General features: G+C 35.6%; 1 protein-coding gene across 2 annotated transcripts in view; it reads left to right on the forward strand.

The window, feature by feature from the left end:
- SRBD1 (S1 RNA binding domain 1) overlaps positions 1-19764 on the forward strand; it is a 207301-nt gene that overhangs the window by 98961 nt on the left and 88576 nt on the right. For both annotated transcript variants that reach the window (XM_028104085.2, XM_028104086.2), the window contains exon 15: positions 15960-16051. In XM_028104085.2, coding sequence (XP_027959886.2) covers positions 15960-16051 — 92 coding nt within the window. The remainder of the gene's footprint in view (positions 1-15959; positions 16052-19764) is intronic.

Genomic DNA, 19764 nt, shown 5'->3' on the forward strand with positions numbered 1-19764 from the left:
TGTTTATATCTGTATAATGGAAGATTTACATTTTTAAATGGTGAAGTTAAAGCTTGAAGCAAATATAAAGTGTACACACACACACACACACACACACACACACACACAAGCATGCATCCTCATTATTTCTTAAAAATGTCTGAGAAACCTGCATTTCTCCAAGTATATTGGGGAATATTTTAAGGGCCAAATTGGAACTGAAATGGGTGTTTGAAAAATATCTGTTGACAGAAGCCTGGTTTCTAAGCCTGGGAAATAGATTGAAAGAAAAGGTAAAAGTGATTTTTAGTTTCTTCTTAGTGTGCGCGTGTGTTTCTAATACGTGAGGTTTTGTTTTTTAACCACCAGATAAGGTTAGAAATGGATACTCTCAAACTTGCTCATGATGATAGTGATTTATTCCAGGTGAGGAAAATGCATTCATTTTACTACCAGTCTATCCCCCTGAGAGTGGGGTGGGTTGATGGCTTGGCAAAGTGGACTGCTTCAGGTCGATTGGTTACATTCTGTTACTTCTTTACAAGCCATTATTAGTTTGTATCCTACATATTTTAGTGGGGGGAAAAAACCTATTTTAATAGATTTGCCAGTCATGTACGCATATGTGTGTACTCGCTCTCTTTCTCTCTCTCCCTTGGAAACATCTATCTACTTCCCTTGCCTCCCCTCCCTCCGTTTCTCTCCTCTTTCTTTTTCTTTTCCCTCCCGTTTAAATATGGTGAAAAAGTTAACATCTTCCATATCACTGTGTAAGAATGCCTCTGTCTATAATTTGTTTTGTTTCATAAAGACTTATGATTTAAATCCTTTTTATATCTATTTTTAGTAAATTCATTTATTACATTTAGCAATCCAGTGTTTATAATTGCACATACAGAAGAAACAACACTATCCAATTTTCCTCTAAGAATTAAAAAGTCATAGGGGTGCCTGGGTGGCTCAATTGGTTGGGCGGCTGCCTTTGGCTTGGGTCATGATCCCAGGGTCCTGGGATCGAGCCCCACATCGGGCTCCCTGCTCAGTGGAGAGCCTGCTTCTTCCTCTCCCTCTGTCTACCACTCTGCCTACTTGTGCTCTTTCTGTGTCAAATAAATAAATAAAATCTTAAAAAAAAATTAAAAAGTCATAGTTACATTAACATTCACTTGGGTTTGTATTCTAATGTTTTTGTTTTTGTTTTTATAACTTTCAAATGAAAATGATGTTGGAATATGACTCCCCAGTATGTGATGTGCTACATTAACATTACTTTAGCGATTGTAATTTGACTTACAGTCATTCAAGTTTGAGTTAGAAAACTTGAAATTAACAGAAAAAGTTCACTGGAGCCCTTTGATATAAAATGTATTTTTAGAACAACATCAAGTCATTTAAAATTTACTTTGGAATAGAGACTTCATACTTAAACAAACTTAGGGGAAATAAAATAATTTTAAAAGCTTTTTCAGCCATTGTGCACAGTTACTGTTGGAGGTGATTGCCAGCACTGGAGAATCAGGAAGTCTGTAGTTTAAATTCTTCAGGATCAGATTATATCGCAGATTTTCTTTACACATGGTGTTAAGTACATATTAAGTGACAGCTATAACTTTCTTTTCCTTTCTTACCTTTGGGAATCTCAAGAACACAGCTTTAGCTTTCTTCTTTTTTGTGTTATTTTTAGATTTGTTTTTAATTTTAAAGAGTGTATATATATCTGTAGGTTACAGTGTGACTAAACATCTGAACAATCCAACTTTAGTATATTGTGTTTTTAAAATTATGTAAATATCTAGTGGCCAGGTTTTAAAAATTGGGGGCAGGAAATTTTATGAAGGAATTGGGGAGATGTCATTACTTTTAGGTAAGATTAGACCAGGAGGTTATGTTTATTCATTTGTTGGTTTTAGAGTCCTTTTCTTCCTGCTTATGATTTTCTTAATATCGGGGATTGTTGAGATAAGATACATTTGCCAAAAATAAGGCCCAATATTTAAAATGGCCAGGGAGACCATCAGAGGTATTAGAAAATTTTAGAGATCCAAAGAGAGAATTGACTGCATATGGATTTATTTTTAAGTTTCAGAGAACATTCAATGATTTTCATAAGCCTTTTCTTTTGTTCTTCTGCTTAATTGAAGAGATTGCATCATTAGCCAACTAGCACTGAAATGCCTGAGTTTGTGCTCGCTCTTTTTTGGGGAGTGAAACTGATGACTGTTTTCATGATACTGAAAATTATTAGATACCTGTATATGGCTTGTCCAAGTTCTGCTTGTATTTAGTTGAAATTTGTGCCAGATCTGATTCTAGTGCAGAGTATGTCCATTTCATGTGTCTGTTTACCATTTGCATGATTCTGAGCAATCGTACCATGACAACAGCTTCACACTTTGTTTTCACCAACCCTCATCTTTGCTATACCCCAAACGTGAACACAAACTGGTTTTTATTAATGTAAATGAAAAAACAAATCCCTCTATTTCAATGGGTAAAGCAGAAAAACACTGGAATCAATTAAGTTAGGGAAGTGTATAGGAAAAAAGATAGACATGGAAAATAATCATATCAAAATAACTTGTTTTACAGAAATGAAAACCTTCAGATTAAGTGATGAGCAAGAAGTTAATTTAGAAAATTTTACTTTAATTTATTTTTAAGTTGTATTTAATACCTTTGATTTCAAATAGTAGAATATATATGTGAGAGTACTCTGAGTCCTTAAGTGAATTTGGGTGTGTCTTGATATTTACTTTATCCTTTACATAAAAATAAGATCTGAATATAGATCAGAATAAGATCTAAAAATACAAAATTGAAAAAAATATGTGAGCAACTGCAAACAGTTGAAGAATAGTACTACTGGTTGCTTAGAAGGCAAGACGAGATAACGTAGATTCCAGTGAATTGTTTTAGTGTGGAAACAGGCACAAGTATATGGCAAATAAATGAATTTCAGTGGTGTAGCCATAGTAAGTAAAAATGTAGGAAGAAAACAATTTATAACTTGAATCCAGGTGAAGTCCTGGTTCATGTTTATGCTTTGTCCTTTGAGGTATGGGAGTAAATCAGGTGTTTTGACGTAACAGTCTTTGGCACAGTGATCCCTTTGTATGTTCAAATAGAGCATAAAATCCTAATGATAATGGGTTTTCTTTTCTATGGATTATATCATTATATTGTGTACTGCTTCTCTGAGTGAGAATCCTAGTTTGTTTAGTTTCTGATGTATCTAACCAGATGACCTGATAGTGAATGTTCCACCCTAAACAATTGACATATTTTGTGCTTCTTCGGCATCTCCTGCTTTGAATATTCCTCAGAAATCATTACTGTTTCTTAAGAGTGAGATCTGAGAAGAAACAGAGACCATCATGCCAATTACATTAATCTCTGGGAACGAAATGATTATTGATTGACCTTCACAAACAACTTTCAAAAAGTTCCAAGACTTTCTTTTTATTGTGAAAACCTGTGAAAAGATGATTGAGAGGGAGGAACAGACAGAGAGTAGATACCTAAACAGAAAGAAGTCTGACCGAACAGTTCTGGAGATGATTTTTTCTTTTTAAGTCTTGGTTTCAGATGATCTTGGCCTAACTTGAGTTCTTTAGTTCTCTCTTACTCCATAGGTAAAATGTGATCCTGACTTCCTTATAGGAAGTTAGAGTTAGTAGATCTTAAAGCACTTTCAAAAAGCTATAATTATGCAAATACAGCAGATTTGTATTATTGCTTTAGAATAACTGAAAAGGGCCTTGCAAAAATAACACCCATCTGTAGACTAAACAAAGGATTCTGTGGCCATTGTCTTCTCTGCATGGAAGGGTCTAGTTTGACCAAATTATCAGATGGCCAGGATATGGACAGGTGCCATTGCACTCAGCTATTTTCCCTTTTGTGAGAGTCTTGAGTTGAATGTTTCTCTGGGCAGCTAATCTTTGGCAGCGAGGCTTTGTTCCAGTAGTGGCATCTGGCACTAGATTGATTTAACCACGTCTGAGGTTTGCTCTTTTCAGAATGTGCTCTCTAGGCAGCTTCTGTGTAGCTCTGACATGACCACATGCTGCTGCTGCTTTCCTGCCTTCTAGCACCACATGTGAGGCTAAGGCCTTCTGACACCTGCCATTTGGAACTTTTACTTGCTGAAAAATGTCAAGATTCGCAAGCAAGGTGAAGACAGATATAACTGATCATTCTTCCCTTTCCCAGGAATCAACTGAGGGCATTTGTTCATACATGGATAAATTGCCGAAATGGTACAGTTCTCCTAGCTTTGGAGAGCACACGGGGTTTGTGTAGAAGTTCGTATGTGTTTGTGTGTCTTACTCTCCTTTATACCTATTTGGTGTGATACTGATTTGCTATTTGTATAAACAAAGGTTTTAGTGATTATTTTATGGATTTCACTGGATAAATGGTGAGGGTCAGGGCAGAGTGCTCCTCTGTGTTCCTCGTTTTTATTAAGAACCTCACTAGGAAATTGCAGATTTTCAAGGATGAGCTTCTGTTATGATCATATTGCCATCTATATGCACACACTAATGATTGTCAAATCTTAAATGGCCAGGAGTAAGACATCCTATTTGAGGTCCCTGTTGTTTCTGTTTTTTTCCACCTTGAGCCACCCAGAGGAAAGATTGGTGACTAAAAGACAGAAGTGCCAACCTGATTAGTTTGTTCCTTGTGGTAACTGGTATCTAAATGACTGAGGAAAGAAGTTGAACTCTGGTACAAAATGAAGGCTTAAAACACTATTATATTTTGCTTATCCTTACCTTTCAGTTTTATGGATAAATCATAATCGGCTATGTGCTATTGAGTAAACTCTTTCTTCTGTTTCTCTTATCTTGATCTTTATGTTGGATCTCAAGCCCAGTAACATCACAGAGATGGTGATACCCTAACTGGGTATAATTTGGGAGAGAAGTTCCACTGACTCTAGGTATTTTAAATTGCAAAAAATTACAAGAGTTGGGTGAGAAGATGCCTAAAAGTTAAGTTATTGGGAGCCAGACTGTGTTCAGAGGCTGTGGATCACCTGTGAAACTGTATCTTCTGGCATCTCTTTGGACAGCTTCCTTTGAAGTGGCTTGAAGTGGCTCAGTGGAAAAGGGAGAATGAATATTGGCTGATAGGCTTGTTCCTTGTAGTGTAATATATGAAAGTTAGTAGAAATATAAAATACATCTGCAGCAATTGGAAGACAGTGAGGACTAATGGCTTTTATGTTATCAACAGTATCCATGTATTAGAACATAAATATTCGAAAACACTTTAGTAGAAGCCTGGTAGTTCTACAGTGAACAAAGCTTCTTGCTTCATATCCTATGTTAACTTGAATTATATAAAGAAGGACTCTTGTTGCAAACCTAAATGGAGGATTTTCTTCATCTTTTAACTGGATCCTTCCTATTGTTAAGGTTTTTCCATAAAATCACAGAATATGTGGCTCAGGTCATGATTATAGAAATAATGTTGAGTAAGCGTCTTAATCTTATGATTTCCTTTTTGGATGTGGATAATCATCAAGGAATAAACATAGAGTATTTTGGGTTTCACCTTAGAAACTACTAATCTTACCATTGCTTCTGCCTGAATTAAACCTATCTGGTATTTTTTTGAGGTATGTTTCACACATTGGCAAATTATGGTCCTAGACAGGATTAGAACTTCTGTTGCCATCTTTGGCTCCTTTTAATTTAAAGTTAATTTAAAGTTCAATAGCTTTTCAACAAAGAAAGGGCTGTAGTGATATATTAATTATCTTTAAATCTTCAGTGAAGAAGGCTAATAAAATCAGACAAAAACATCAAGATAAATCAAATGTATCTTTCAGGGAATGCTCTTTTCTCTATACCCTCTACCATGGTACACCATTTATCTTTGTTCCCATTATTGTGTAGACATATTTCTTACAAGCTTTAAGCACAGCATTAAAAGCCATAGGACTGATCAGTGATTCTGAAAACACTGGCTCAGAAGTTCGTATTCTTTAGTGCTGGCATTCCATCCACTATTCTAAATAATTCGGCCTATTTGCAGCTGAATTTTTCATTCCATAATATATTAAAGCCAGTTAGTTGCAAATTTTCTTTTCCTCCTGAAAATGGTGAATATATTTAGGATAATAGTTGTAATAGCCTTTGCTAAAAGGAAACAAAACAGAAAAGCAGATATGAGTGACATTTACATTTGCTTATGCAGATGGGAAACCACTCAGCTTTCACATTTTTCAAGGGTTTGGTATTTTGAATTTTTGAAGCTTTAGAACAGTGGTTCTTAAAGTATCGTTCCAGACTTCATCGAAATTAAAAACTATTGTGTTTCAAAAGACCATTAAGAAAATGACAGGGCAAGCCAAAATTTGGGAGAAAATGTATGCAAATCATGTGTCTGATAAAGACTTGTATTTATAATACATAAAGAACACTTATGACTCCATAACAGACAAGCCCATTAAAAATGAGCAACAGATTATAGAAGATTAGAAAAGGTCAACATATACATTGAATAAATGTTAAGCATCATTAATTAAAGAAATGTAAATGAAACTACAAGTAAAAAGATACCACTTAATAGCTACTAGAATAGCTATTCAAAAAGACGATAACAAGTATCGTCATGGAAATGAATAAATTGCAGCACTCATTCATTGCACCAAGGCAGTTTCTTTTAAAATTAAGCATAAATTTATACTTTAGCATTTCTACTCCTGGAAATCTGTCTAAGAGAAATGAAATGTGTGTCCAACACAAAGATTTGTACATGGATAGTTGTAGCAGCATTATTCTTAATAACAAAACGGGAATGAACCCCAGAGTCCATTGACTGATGAGTAGATAGATAAAATGTGGTATATCTAGAACAGTGGAATACTGTTTAGCAATAAAAAGGAAACACTGATGCAATAACATGGAAGAATCTCAAAAACATCATAAGTGAAGAAGCCAGACATAGATGACCGTATATTTTATGATTACATTTATAGGAAATGTCCAGATGAGGTGAATATGTAGAGACAGAAAATAGAAAGTGGATACCTGGGGCTGGAGGTAGGAATGAGAACTGTAAATGGGCACACACTATCTTGGGGATGGAAATGTTCTGAGATTGGATTTTGGTGATGGTTGTATAACATTTACTAAAAGTCATTGAATTATACACTTAAGATGGGTGAATTTTATGAAATGTAAATCATACCTCAGTAAAACCATAAAGCAAAGTGTGGTCCCAGGACTAGCAGCATCAATATCACCAGAGAATTTGTTAGTAATGCAAATTATTGGCCCCAGTGAAACAGAAACTCTGGGGGTGAGGCCCAGCTAGCTTCGGTTTAACAGCCTGCAGCTGATTGTGATGCAGGATCAAGTTTGAGAACCATTGTTCTAGAATCACGGAAGGGCACATGGAGATGAGGGTAGTTTGGGGTATAGTTTATGTACATTCAGTCTACTCTGTTCCTGTTACTGCAGGAAAGGTTTGAATTAAGGACTGTTGTAGTAGAGCTAAAGAAAATTACAGGGCAATGGGAACAAAAATAAACTGGCCTTTCATGTTCTTGCGATGTCCCCACGAGAAGCTTTTATGATTGTGATGTTTGTGTACCACATATGTTAGTAAATTCCTGTGTTCTTTTAGGCTTACTGTTACTTAACAAACATAGCATAAACAGGTTCATTTGCCATAACGACAGTGGAAGTTTAGGTCCTTGAAAGGAATTATTTCTCCTAAATATTTACACAGTGTAATATAGCAGAGCCAGAAATGTGCAGTGATCCCAAAAAAGTAAAGATCTGACTATAGATAAAGAAGTAAACGGAGCAGTTAGCTGAACTGAAATTCATTCTCTCCCTCCATCTGTTCAGTGTAACTTTAAAAACTACGATTAGAAAATTGGTTGATCTAGAGTAGTGGTCTTATGCCTGGCATGTGTGTTCAGGTTTGTTTTTTCCTCCTCCCTTCCCCCAGCATTATCTGGGTGGCCAAAGGAAATTTTGAAGGTTGAGGCTACTCCAGGCTGCTAGGTGGTGCATGTGTAAGATGAAGTTCGTAGATAGGGTCTCCCTTAACGGGGCAAGGGAGCCAGGACCGGCAATGACTTCTGCCAAGGTATAAAATCACTTCAGAGGAAAGTAGGGGTTTTGACGGTTAGGAATAAAACAAATATGAGAAGGGAGAAAAGGAGGAATGGGTAACAAGGTATGCAAGCCAATCAATGTGCATCGTTTATTAGTGGAGTTCACTGAGATTGTCAATGGTAATATTTAGAAGAGTATTGGGGAATGTAGCATAAACCATTGTTGTTTCCAAAACTTTATTCCACTGTGGGTAATGAGAACGGGACTACTACTCCCTGGCAAAGTAAGTCTCAGTGTCTGTCTCTCTTTTTAATTATTGTTGTTTTTATTTTACTTTTCATTATCTCGTTTCCTTTGCTTCTCTCCTTTTTGTTATTGTTCTTAAAACTTTTAATAATCAGTATGACATTATTGAACACTTACTATTAGCAAAATATTAGAATATTATATCTCTAAATTGGTAATTCCGATTCTGACTTCTGTTATTGGATGGATAATAAAAGAATAAAATATTTTGAGATAAGTTTCATTCTAAAAAGTCTATGCCATAACAATCTGCACTCTTCGTATTTACTAGTGGATAAACTTGCGTAGATGTATATAAGCTAGAAAAGGTGAAAAGATGAGTTAATGAGGCAAATTTTTCCCTTTGTAAGAAAATTCAACACAATTCTCAACTCTCAAATTTATATCTGAATAGAATTGCCTTTGAAGAATAAACAAATACAGATAATTGGTTTTGGAATAAAATGTAAGAATCAGGAGAAGCATACTTTTTGGTGTGGGTTGGACTGTTGGCAAGTAGGTTCATCTTTAGAGCAATACATTTCAAAATGTTGATCAAAGGACATTTTCACTATAAAATCAGTTCAGTCTTTATTCCCCGCCCTCTTAGTTTTTGTGTCTTGTCAGTCATGAACATGGAATGTTTACAGTTACAGTGTTTACTGCTGCAGACAACACTTTCTTCTGTAGTTAGTGCTCCTCTCTTTGCCCCATTTTCTTGTCTTGGAAGCAGGAGGCTCTGTCCTTTTGCTTAGTCTGACACCACGCAGGCTCCAGGCCTTGTGGCAGCTTTTTCTTGAGCTCCCTTAGTGGTATCATGCAGTACTTGTAACAACTTCTGGTTGGTCTCAAATGTAGATGGGGAAAACAAAAGAAATAAAGGAGGGATTTTTAAAAAGGAAAGCAGAAGAAGGTGAAGGGAAGGGAAAGAGAGAATAAAAGGGATGCTTACTGTGGAGGGTAGCTGAGATGATCATTTATGCTGGTGCCATTCTTGGTCAGAAGTAGCTTCTACCTCCAGATGGGAGACAAGCTCTCCATCCTCTTTTGTCTTTCAGTTTGTTGATTTGCTTTCCCCTGTAACAGCATTTGAAGATACCAGTGATTTTTGTCATCTCTGTCATTGAATGGCCCACTGCCAGCAGTAACAGTGATTTCAGTGTAATGTTTTGCCATACTGGTCCACTGTAGAGGCTCGGCATCACTGTGCACATAAACCTCTGATGCTAAAGAGCAGAATCAGATTCTCGTGCTCAATGCTGTTCATGTATTTATAGCATGGAAGGATAGGTAGCTGGTGCTCTGAGGAACCTTAAACTCTAAATTAAAGTTCTGCTGCATAGTCGCTAATTTGGATCTTCCTTTTTTGGGTTTCCTTTGTGGCTGGAAAGTGTTCTTTTCATCTGATGTGGCATCGGGCACTGAAGGAAAGGTAGCTGAGGGAATTCTGTACTGTTGAAACCTTGCTCTGTGGGTAAGATATGGTAGGATGTCCGTCGGGGAGTACATACACCTTTGGTAGACATTTTAAGTTCTCCCAGGCTTATTATGGGTCCTGTGTGTGATTACTGTACCATTGCTAGTCTTATTCTCTTTGAAAAATGCTCATCTTTTGAAAGAAGGCTTAGAATTCTTGTTTCTTTTTTTTTTTTAAACTGGCAATTGAATTCTTTCTAACTGGTCTTCCACCAGATGGTGCCAGTGTTACATATCTAAAGGTAAACTTCTTGGTGTCATTGAAATCTTGAGCTTGTATGTCTTTTCTCTCTTTTTCTCCTTCACCATATTTTGCTTTTAGTGTTTTTTCCACACGCACTACTTTCCTGGCACACTACTCTGTCACTTCACATCTTGTACGTTGTGGGTAGTGAATTGATTGTGCTTTGGCAATCATGAAGGATAACTTGCGTGGTGGGTTCAGAGGCCAAGGACTGAGTAAAACTTAAGGATATATAATATGTAATTTCTTGTAAAATTTTTCATCATACATTTGTTTCTTATCTAGTCTATGTATACAGATTGAGAACTTACTCTTGACTTTTCTGCTTGGCCACCTTTCTTTTATGTTACAGCAATATCATCAAATGTTATTGTTTGAGATCTAGAAGACATGTATGGAAGTTATTCCTAACAAATGATATGTTTACCCAGATTAAGTTCAAAATAACTTTAATAACTATACAAGAAAGTTTGGTAGAATAAAAGAAAATGTTGGGCATTATGTGATATCCCATTTCCTGGCCAATTAACAACAGTTGTTATTTTAAACTTAAATTTTAAACTTTTTCTTTTTACAAATATTACATGGCTATTGCAGAAAAATTTAAAGAAACGAGAATGCAATCAAAGGAATAACTCATTTAAATACTATTAACATTATATTACATAAACCTTCTTTTTTCTTTTTATATAGGTCTATATTTTAAAATATCAGAGTTGGTCTCATGGTCATATAACCATGTTTTTCACTTAATATTTTATAACTAGTTTTTAGTGACAGTATAGTTTTTCATTTAATGAACCCTGTAATGATAGGTGTTTTGATTTTCAATTTCTTTCAGTAAAAGCTTGAATAGCAGTTTTTCATTTTTTTGTGTATTTTAAAATTTCTTTTGTATGAATTCTTAAAAATGTAATAGCTGATTCAGAAAGATTGCATATTTTTATAACTTGATCTATATTTTCAAGCTACCATCCGAAAGAGTTCTACAGTTTAAACGTCTTTAACAGCGTATGATTTTGCTTGTTTCTTTGCTTCCTTATCACCAGGTTACCCTGGCTTTTAAAGCGACTGTATGTTGCTCATTTGAGACTCCCTGAAATGCCAATTCATCATAAAATTGCTTTGATATTTTCTTAGAAATAAACTTTATCCTTTAAACATTAAATCCTAGACCCCCTTTTATTCACGGTGTTTTGGTTTTGGCTTTGTCTCCTATCCCTAAAGTACAACAGCTGTCCTTTCATACTTCAGAATGGGTTATCTCATGTGCGGAGCACAGAATCAAGGTCTCTGTTGGCTAGCTGTTTTAGCACCTTCTATTACTCGTTGGGAAACTTAGCTCAAGCCATTTACTCTCTCTGTATGAATGTTTCTCAGTCTGAAAATTTGGAAGAACGGTTTTTAGATAAATTGTTTTTAAAAACTTTAGTGAAATAAGCTGTGCATTTAATGTAGAAGCTATTTAGTGCATATTTTTTGGTGGGCAGAAGAAAGCTGTTAGGTAACAGTAAAGTTTGAGGAATTCTAATGTACTTTTGAAAAGAATTAAGAACACATCAGTTTTTATTGATTCAAGCAATATATCCTGGCTGATTTTAATATCTTAATAAATAACTGCATTTTCATTTAAATAGATTATCTTTGAATTAAATTTCTCCTGTTAACATAAGGAAGCATGTGATTTATTTTAAAATAAGAGAAAATAACCAAACTATTTTCGTATTTGGGAAATGGGGAGAAGAGAGGAGACATCATGTAACCTTGTAAATGAATGTGAAAACTATTAGCCTAGTAACTTAAAAAAACAAACAGCTAGTTTTCCTGTCTCATGAAAAGAATCCCCACCCCATCTCAGTTTGGTAAAAGAAATTGCCATTCTCTTTATTGTCAGAACAAATAGTCACTATTAGAAAACTGCTTGTAAACCGGGTTTTAAAAGATTCATCAACATACAGTCTGTTTTAACAGAAGACACTTATTAAATAACGTAATTTAAACATATCTTTTAAAAAAATAAATTATATTGATAAATGGTCAATTTATGTAATGTCATTGAATTTTACTTGAGATATAACATTTTAGCATTTTTAACTTAAGAATTTTTATTAAAAATTTTAAAAATGGTTTTAAAAGTATATGCATCCATATTGTGGGCATTTCACTTGCTTTTTAGTTTTGAGTGTATGGTTTGTATTTTTTTTTTAAGTAAAAAAGACCCTAAAATCCTGCTGAATTTGATTGTTTTTAAAAATGCCTATTTAATTATAGAGCATTAGCACATTAACATATATATCTGGTAAAATGTAAGTCCAATGGTAGCTTCTGAAATGTACTTACATATTTTTAACACTTGAGATACTATATGTATGCATTTAACTATTTGTATGCACTAGCAGTTTGAAGGGGCTTCAGAGCACTGTAATAATATTGACCCTTCAGTTCATTTACAACTGTGTCAGTTAAATTCCCTCCAAATAATAAATTCTGCTCAGAGTCTTGTCTGCTTTATGGCAAAATAAAGTAATCAAATTGCTAACATTATGAGCCCGATTTCTTTATACCTGAGAGAAATTTGTTTTGTGGAATATAATATTTATTAAATCATGAGCTGTCTGAATTTTATGTAAAGTTCATTTTTGCTTTTCTCAAAATATATTAGAGATAATTGGAATACTTTTCTATAGTTTCTTGGGAAACTTGGAATAAACAAAAAGTGGCTTATAAAATCTAGCATAGTTTTTGAGTCTCTATCCTTGACATCCAGATGGGAATGAACAAAATGGGAGTGGGATCATTATAAACTTTTATTCTTCGCAACTTCTCCTGGAAAAAATCACCAATCTCAGCTTGATTTGTTTCATTTAATTCTTGCCACATAAACTTCTTAGGTTCTTATATGTTGTATAAGAAATCAGTGTTGAGGTTTTTCTGTTCATTTAGATTATTGGAGCATTCTGTTCTTTGCTTAGTAGTGACCTGTTTATTGGACCCATGCTGTCTAATAACTAAAGCATATGAAATTTACTACATTTTGTATTGATTTAATATTAATGTTAATCTAAAATCTTTCAGTGCAGTATGTCACATCTGTTTTGTATTCCTCTGTTTAAAAGAAGTGGCAGTGTGGTATTTGGAGGAATATTTATTATCTGAGTGTTTTTCTTTGCAACAGTTCCCCTCAGTCTATTGAGAATTACAACTTCCAAGAGACAGTGAATCACCCAGCAAATTCTCAGGTACCAAACTGCTAAAAGCCACAGTTAATTGGAATTTTTTATTTACCACTTCATTTCCTTTTACTTTACAGTGGCAATTTTGGAGTCTTCTTGAAATGATAGAAAATAAATTTGTGGTGAATTTTTTAAAAATATTCTTTTCCCTTAATAATAGGTCCAGCCTGCACTTCATGGATACTCGAGTTTTTTTTAGAAAAAACTTTGTTAGACTGAGTGTTGATTTGTGCTTGAAACCATATTTTCCATGACCAGTGACTGAATATTCTTATCCTGTGATGGTGCTTCCTTACTCTTTCAGGGGTTACAGGTTTCTTAAGTAATCACTGAAAACTATAATCCCTTTTCCTAGGGAAAAAAAAAATGCATAAACAAGGGTATTTTCTATGCAGTTTTAATTAATCCTGTTTCTCCCTGCCCAGAGGACCAAGGGCCCCTGGTTAGAAAGTGCCACTATAATGGAACTGAAAAAATCCCTTCTAGAGTGTTGGTTTTAACATCCTATTATGCCACATTAAGAGTTTTCTTCACTTCAAGCTTTATTTGACATTACATTTTCTCCTTGATCATTACATAGTAGAAGATGAGCAGAGTCTAAATCTTATTTTGGAGAAAAAGCACAATTACCTTTTAATTTTAAAGTCCATCTCTGAAATTATAGAATATATTTGACCTTCTACGTGCTTTAGATTCTACCTTAGACATATAAGAAAGGAAGAAAATGGTTCTTCCTTAAAAAGATGTTGTTACACTTATTTAGCACAAAAATATGGGTTTTCATTTTTTTTTAAAGATTTCATTTATTTATTTGACAGAGACATAGAGAGAGAGCACAAGTAGGCAGAAAGGCAGGCAGAGGGAGAGGGAGAAGCAGGCTCTCCGCTGAGCAGGGAGTCCGACGCGGGGCTCCATGCCAGGACCCTGGGATCATGATCTGAGCTGAAGGCAGCCGCTTAATGGACTGAGCCACCCAGGTACCCCTGGGTTTTCATTTTAATGAGAGGTTTCTGAAGCTATTCAGAAATTACTTGTGTGTGCTGGTTAAGAGTTCAGACTTAGGTTTAAAGCAGATGAGAGTTCAAATCCAGCTCAGCTTACCAGCCAAATGACCTTGGGCATATTACTTATCTTTTTAAAAAAATCACCATAAAAGGATTAAGTGAGATAATGTATACAAAGTGGTTGGTTTTGTACTTTGTGTGTAATATGCATTCAATTACCTCTTTCTGTATCATGATGATAGTATTGATGAGGGTAAACAATTACAGAGTGTTAATTTTTCCTATTATGAAATTTAGGACAATAGACTTGGTTGCAAAAATATAAATCTTCATGTTCCTCAAAATAATCTTCTCAAGTCTTGGTGGCTATGATTGTTGTCTAAGTTCAGTCAAGAGTTCTTCAAAGACAGGGGTAGCAAACTAACTTTTTCACACTTTTCTTATCAGTGTTCAGCTGTTACAATGGGGCAATATGTTAAAAGTTATCCACTAAACTTGTCTCACAATTAAAGTAAATATTGAGGAACAGAGAAAGGAAGAAGTTTCTAAGAGTAGATTAAAAAGCACAAACATGTTTCTGCTTTTGAGTCTTGACACCTAGATGGTCTTGTCATAGAGCCACAGGTATCATGAATACTTCGGGTAGATGATGTTTCTTTGCATATTATGTCATAGAGAATACCTCTAACTTAGGGGCACCTGGGTGGCTCAGGCAGTTAAGTGTCTGACTTCGGCTCAGGTCATGATCTCAGGGTCCTGGGATCGAGCCCTGTATCTGTCTCCCCACCCAGTGGGGAGTCTGCTTCTCCCTCTTCTTCTGCCCCCCCCACCCCCGCTTATGCATGTGCACGCGTGCTCTCTCTCTCTCAGAAATAAATAAAATCTGAAAAAAGGAAACCTCTAACTTAAAAATGTTAAATAAACTGTAGTGATGTCAACCACTATATACTTGTCCACTGTCAAAGAGCATTCCCATCCTGGTTTGTAAAGTATTTGGAGCCAAAGAAGAGGATAATGTGTGTGATGCTTTGATTAAATAAATGATTTAACACCTGCCTGAAATGAAAGACTTAAAGTTTCCTAAAAGGATGATTTCAGACCCTCCTGAAAAGAAGTGGGATAATATCCTATCTGATCCCTTTCCTATTCACATTGTCGTTGTTCATCATAATTGAGTAGTGATCATGGCAGTGTTTATGGCGGTGGTTTTTGTATATATCCACATGTGCACATATCCACACACATGTATGTGCTCTCCATGATGCTTTAGAATGATTAATTCAGTTGGGAGTCATAAGTGGTAGTCAACAATAGATTTTAAACATAAAGAATCTCAGTATATTCTGGAAATTCAAAGTTGGCATTAGGGGAAGGGATCCTTTGTATTCACCTATAAACTGTGTCATTACTACTGACAGAAAACAACTGAATGAATTCGTTATGGATTTAAACCTGTGTATTTCCTCTGTGACAAACACAAACCTTACTTGATCACTTGATGTTTATGAAAAATTAAATGCTATAGGTACCATTGAAATATAAAGAGAGCAGTTTGCCCTGCAGATTTTTTCCTTATGATGCCCAGTCTTCTTCATTAATTTTCTTTGACCAGGCAGAAAGTTTGGAAAATGATATTCCCCCTTTTCTTTCTTTTCAGTATCGTCAGTGAAGCAGGGGCATCAATCTACAGTGTCAGCCCTGAAGCTAACAAAGAGATGCCAGGGCTGGACCCTAATTTGAGAAGCGCAGGTAAGAAACTATGGGCCATCACAAAAGCATGTGGTTTTGATATTTTGAAGGACTTCTATTTTTAGCAAGTAAGAAAATTTAGGAGATATATGCGTAAAAATTAGCATGTTAGAAAGAAAATGGCTGATTGGGATAATAGTTGGAATTGTGGAAAAGAAGAGGAAGAATAGTGTTTTTAAAGAGTATAGTAAAAAATTAGCCCAAAACATCTTTAGTAAAATTAGGTGCTTGAGAGTTAATAATAATATTAATAAAATACTCCAGATCTCTTATTACTACTACAAAATACTATTTATTACAGCTTTTTATTGACAAAAAATAATATAATAACATAAATATTAAGCAGATATATAAATATGCACAGTTTCTTGCTAAGTATTTGTCAAATGACCAGTTTCTCTTGTCTTGCTGATAGGGGCAGTCATTAATGTTTAAAACAGCCTGCTTTGATTTTAGTTGTATTAAGTTGCTTTGGTTTTTGTTTTGTGGAATAGTTAAAATCTTGTGTGTGAAGAAATTGAGATACTTTGATACGTCTAGTGAAAGTAATTTGTATTATAAGCAAATTATTAAATCTGGTCAGAGCATTTCTCTGTGTAATAGCGGGATATTTAGACTGCTTTGTTAGAAAGGGACTTTTTATTTAAAATTGTTCCTTAAGGGGCACCTGGGTGGCTCAGTCGGTTAAGCATCTGCCTTTGGCTCAGGTCATGATCTCAGAGTTCGGGAATCAAGCCCCACATTGGACTTCATGCTCAGCGGGGAGTCTGCTTCTCCCTCTGCCCCTCACCCTGCTCTTCTGTGCTCGTGCACTCTCTCTCTTTCTCCCTCAAATAAATAAATAAAATCTTTTAAAAAATAAAATATTCCTTAAATATTCTCATCAAGTTCATTGGCTGTTCTTCAAATCTATACTTGGAGATACACATTTGAAAATTTTTGCATTAGTCTGAGGCTAAAAACCTATTTCTTACATCCAAAAGAGCTTGTAGTTTCCCTTCAATTGTTTTTTCTGTGATATCATCCTCTGTCTAAAATGATCATCTTCTCAAACTCAGATCCCAGCTCAAAATCTTGGTCCTTCTGTGAAGCTTTTCCCTATCACAGCACTCAGTGTGGTCTCTGCCTCCTTCCCATGTTCTCTTTTGGTACTTACCCCGTAATAACAATAGCATTAATAATTGGAGGAGGAGGAGGTATAGTAATCATAGTGGGAGCTGCTAATACTAATTTTTTTAAGCACTCAATATACGTGAAACATTGTGGTAAATGCATTACCAGGATTATTTTGTTTTATTCTCATAAACCAAGGCTTAAAGAGTCCACCTAATCAATAAGTGCATATATAATACTTGTGTACTTGTATAATAAAAGGATACTTTTCTTTATTAAAAAATAAAATTCAGGGACACCTGGGTGGCTCAGTCAGTTAAGTGTCCGACTCTTGATTTTGGCTCAGGTGATCTCAGGGTTCTGAGATTGAGCCCCACGTTGGGGTCCAGGCTGAGGGTGGAGCCTGCTTAAAATTCTCTCTCTTCCTCTCCCTCTTCCCCTCCCCCACGTGCGCTCTCTTTCTCTCTCTCTCTCTCAAAAAAATAAAATTCAGAACCTTTCAAGTTGGCATTGAAAGGTAATCTGCCAAAAGAACATTTGAAAGAAATATTGTCTAGGAAGTGGCAGTCTCTTAGACCTCCCATTGGTAAGGGGTCGACTGTTTCCTTTTCACCACTGGCCTGTGTGGATGCCTAACTGTCAACAGTGTTACAGGTGAGATAAGATTACAACATTCCAACAAGACTCTCTGAAAATAGGAGATAATAAAAAGAAAAATCATTATATGGTCCGAATTACTCAGATTCCAAAGTCTGGTTGTGTCTTCAATTTGGGATTCTCTGCACATGTCAATGACTAGGTTGATCCATATCAACTCAAAACATCCATATAGATATTTTGAGCCTTCAAGGACTGATGCTGGAGGCACATATTGAAAGAAACTGAGTCGCCACTCTTGATTTTCTAGGGTTCACTTCCTTCTCAATTCCTCATTTCTGACTGGAAGTCCTTTCCTAGTAATTGATGCCAGGGATGACTTCATACTTCATTTGAGACCTGTCCTACTGATGGGTGTGGGTTTTCCCTTTCAGCCCTCCGTAAGTTTACTATATCAGAATATAACAGAACCTTAACATTCATACAGTCTTAAACATATGTAAGAAGATGACCTTCCTATTACTGTATCTTCTTGACCAGTTTGTCAGCTTACTGAGAGCAGAGATTATCCTTATATAGTCTTACAGTCCCCCATAATAAGTTCATTATACTTGAGAGGCATTTGAATTGGATAGACAGAATAGTAGGTAGGTGATATTAAAATGTTTATTATGGATTTCCGATTTAGAATAGAAGATTGAGTATTCCTGTTATTCCTTTACTACCTTCTGAACTCCCATTAAACTGACAGTAACATGATAGAAAGAAGACACAAACTTACTAGGACAAGGATGGGAGAGGAAAGAACAGCAATAATCATTTTGAAGCAAGAAAGCAGATGGCTGAATAATAAGTGATCTAGCCAACTTGAGAAAGTTGAATACTAAGACAGCATTGTAGAATACCGAGAACTAATCTGAAATGATCATGGAACCCTTATAGGTTCAGGAAATGCATGCACCAAGTTACCTTTAGAAGTATCTTGGGAGGGCTGCAGGTAGGTCTAAAGTAAGAGGATTCATTGAAAGTTCTGTGTAGAAAGCAGTTAGACCCAATTAAACACAGAATACCATTTAACCCAGCAATTCCACTCCTAGGTATATACTCAAAAGAGTTGAAAACAAGGACTCAAACAAATACTTGTACACAGTGCTCATAGCAGCACTATTCACATAGCCAAAAGCTGGAAACAACCCAAATGTCCATCAGTGGATGAATGGATAAACAAAATGTATATCCATACAATGAGATACTATTATTTTTAGTCATAACAAAGAATGAGTACTGACATTTGCCATAACATGGGTGAACTTTGAAAACATGCTAAGTGAAAGAAGCCAGACACAAAAGGCCACATATTGTATGGTTACATTTATATGAAATGTCTAGAATAGGCTAACCTATAGAAGCAGAAAGCTGATTGGTCATTGCCGGGGACTGGGAAGAGGGGAAAATGAAGAGGGACTACTTAATGGGTACAGGGTTTTCTTTTGGGGCACTGAAACTGTTTTGGAACTTGGTAGAAACGGTGGTTTGTACAACAGTGTAAGTATACTAAATGCCACTGAATTGTACACTTTGAAATAGTTAATTTTATGTTATGTGAATTTCACATCAATTAAAAAAAAAAGTTAGATCTCCTGTTCCACACAGTTGAGTGACTGTCCTTCTCTCACCTTTGCAGAAGACTGGAGATTTTTTTCTCTGCAGAGGGTTAAACAGAAAGTCTCTCTGCTGGAGGACACAGGTTATACATGGTAGTGGGGATAGCTGCTGAAAAAAGAGGGGTAGATAATTACTTACATGCTGATGTAGAGATCTTAAGACTAAATCTTCCAGATTTAGATCAGAGATCCACAAGAAATGGGCCAAATCACCATATAATGAAGCCCACAGTTGATAAACTTCACATTTAAGCAAGGCACTTACAGTCATCTTTTTGGTACCCTGCCCCAGGTGGACAGTCAAGGGTCACCTATCATGTGAGGAAACATACTGTTAAA

Source organism: Eumetopias jubatus, unplaced genomic scaffold, assembly GCF_037043125.1.
Source record: "Eumetopias jubatus isolate StellerSeaLion01/CBP00866 unplaced genomic scaffold, mEumJub1_p1.0 scaffold_9, whole genome shotgun sequence".
Lineage (NCBI taxonomy): Eukaryota > Metazoa > Chordata > Mammalia > Carnivora > Otariidae > Eumetopias > Eumetopias jubatus.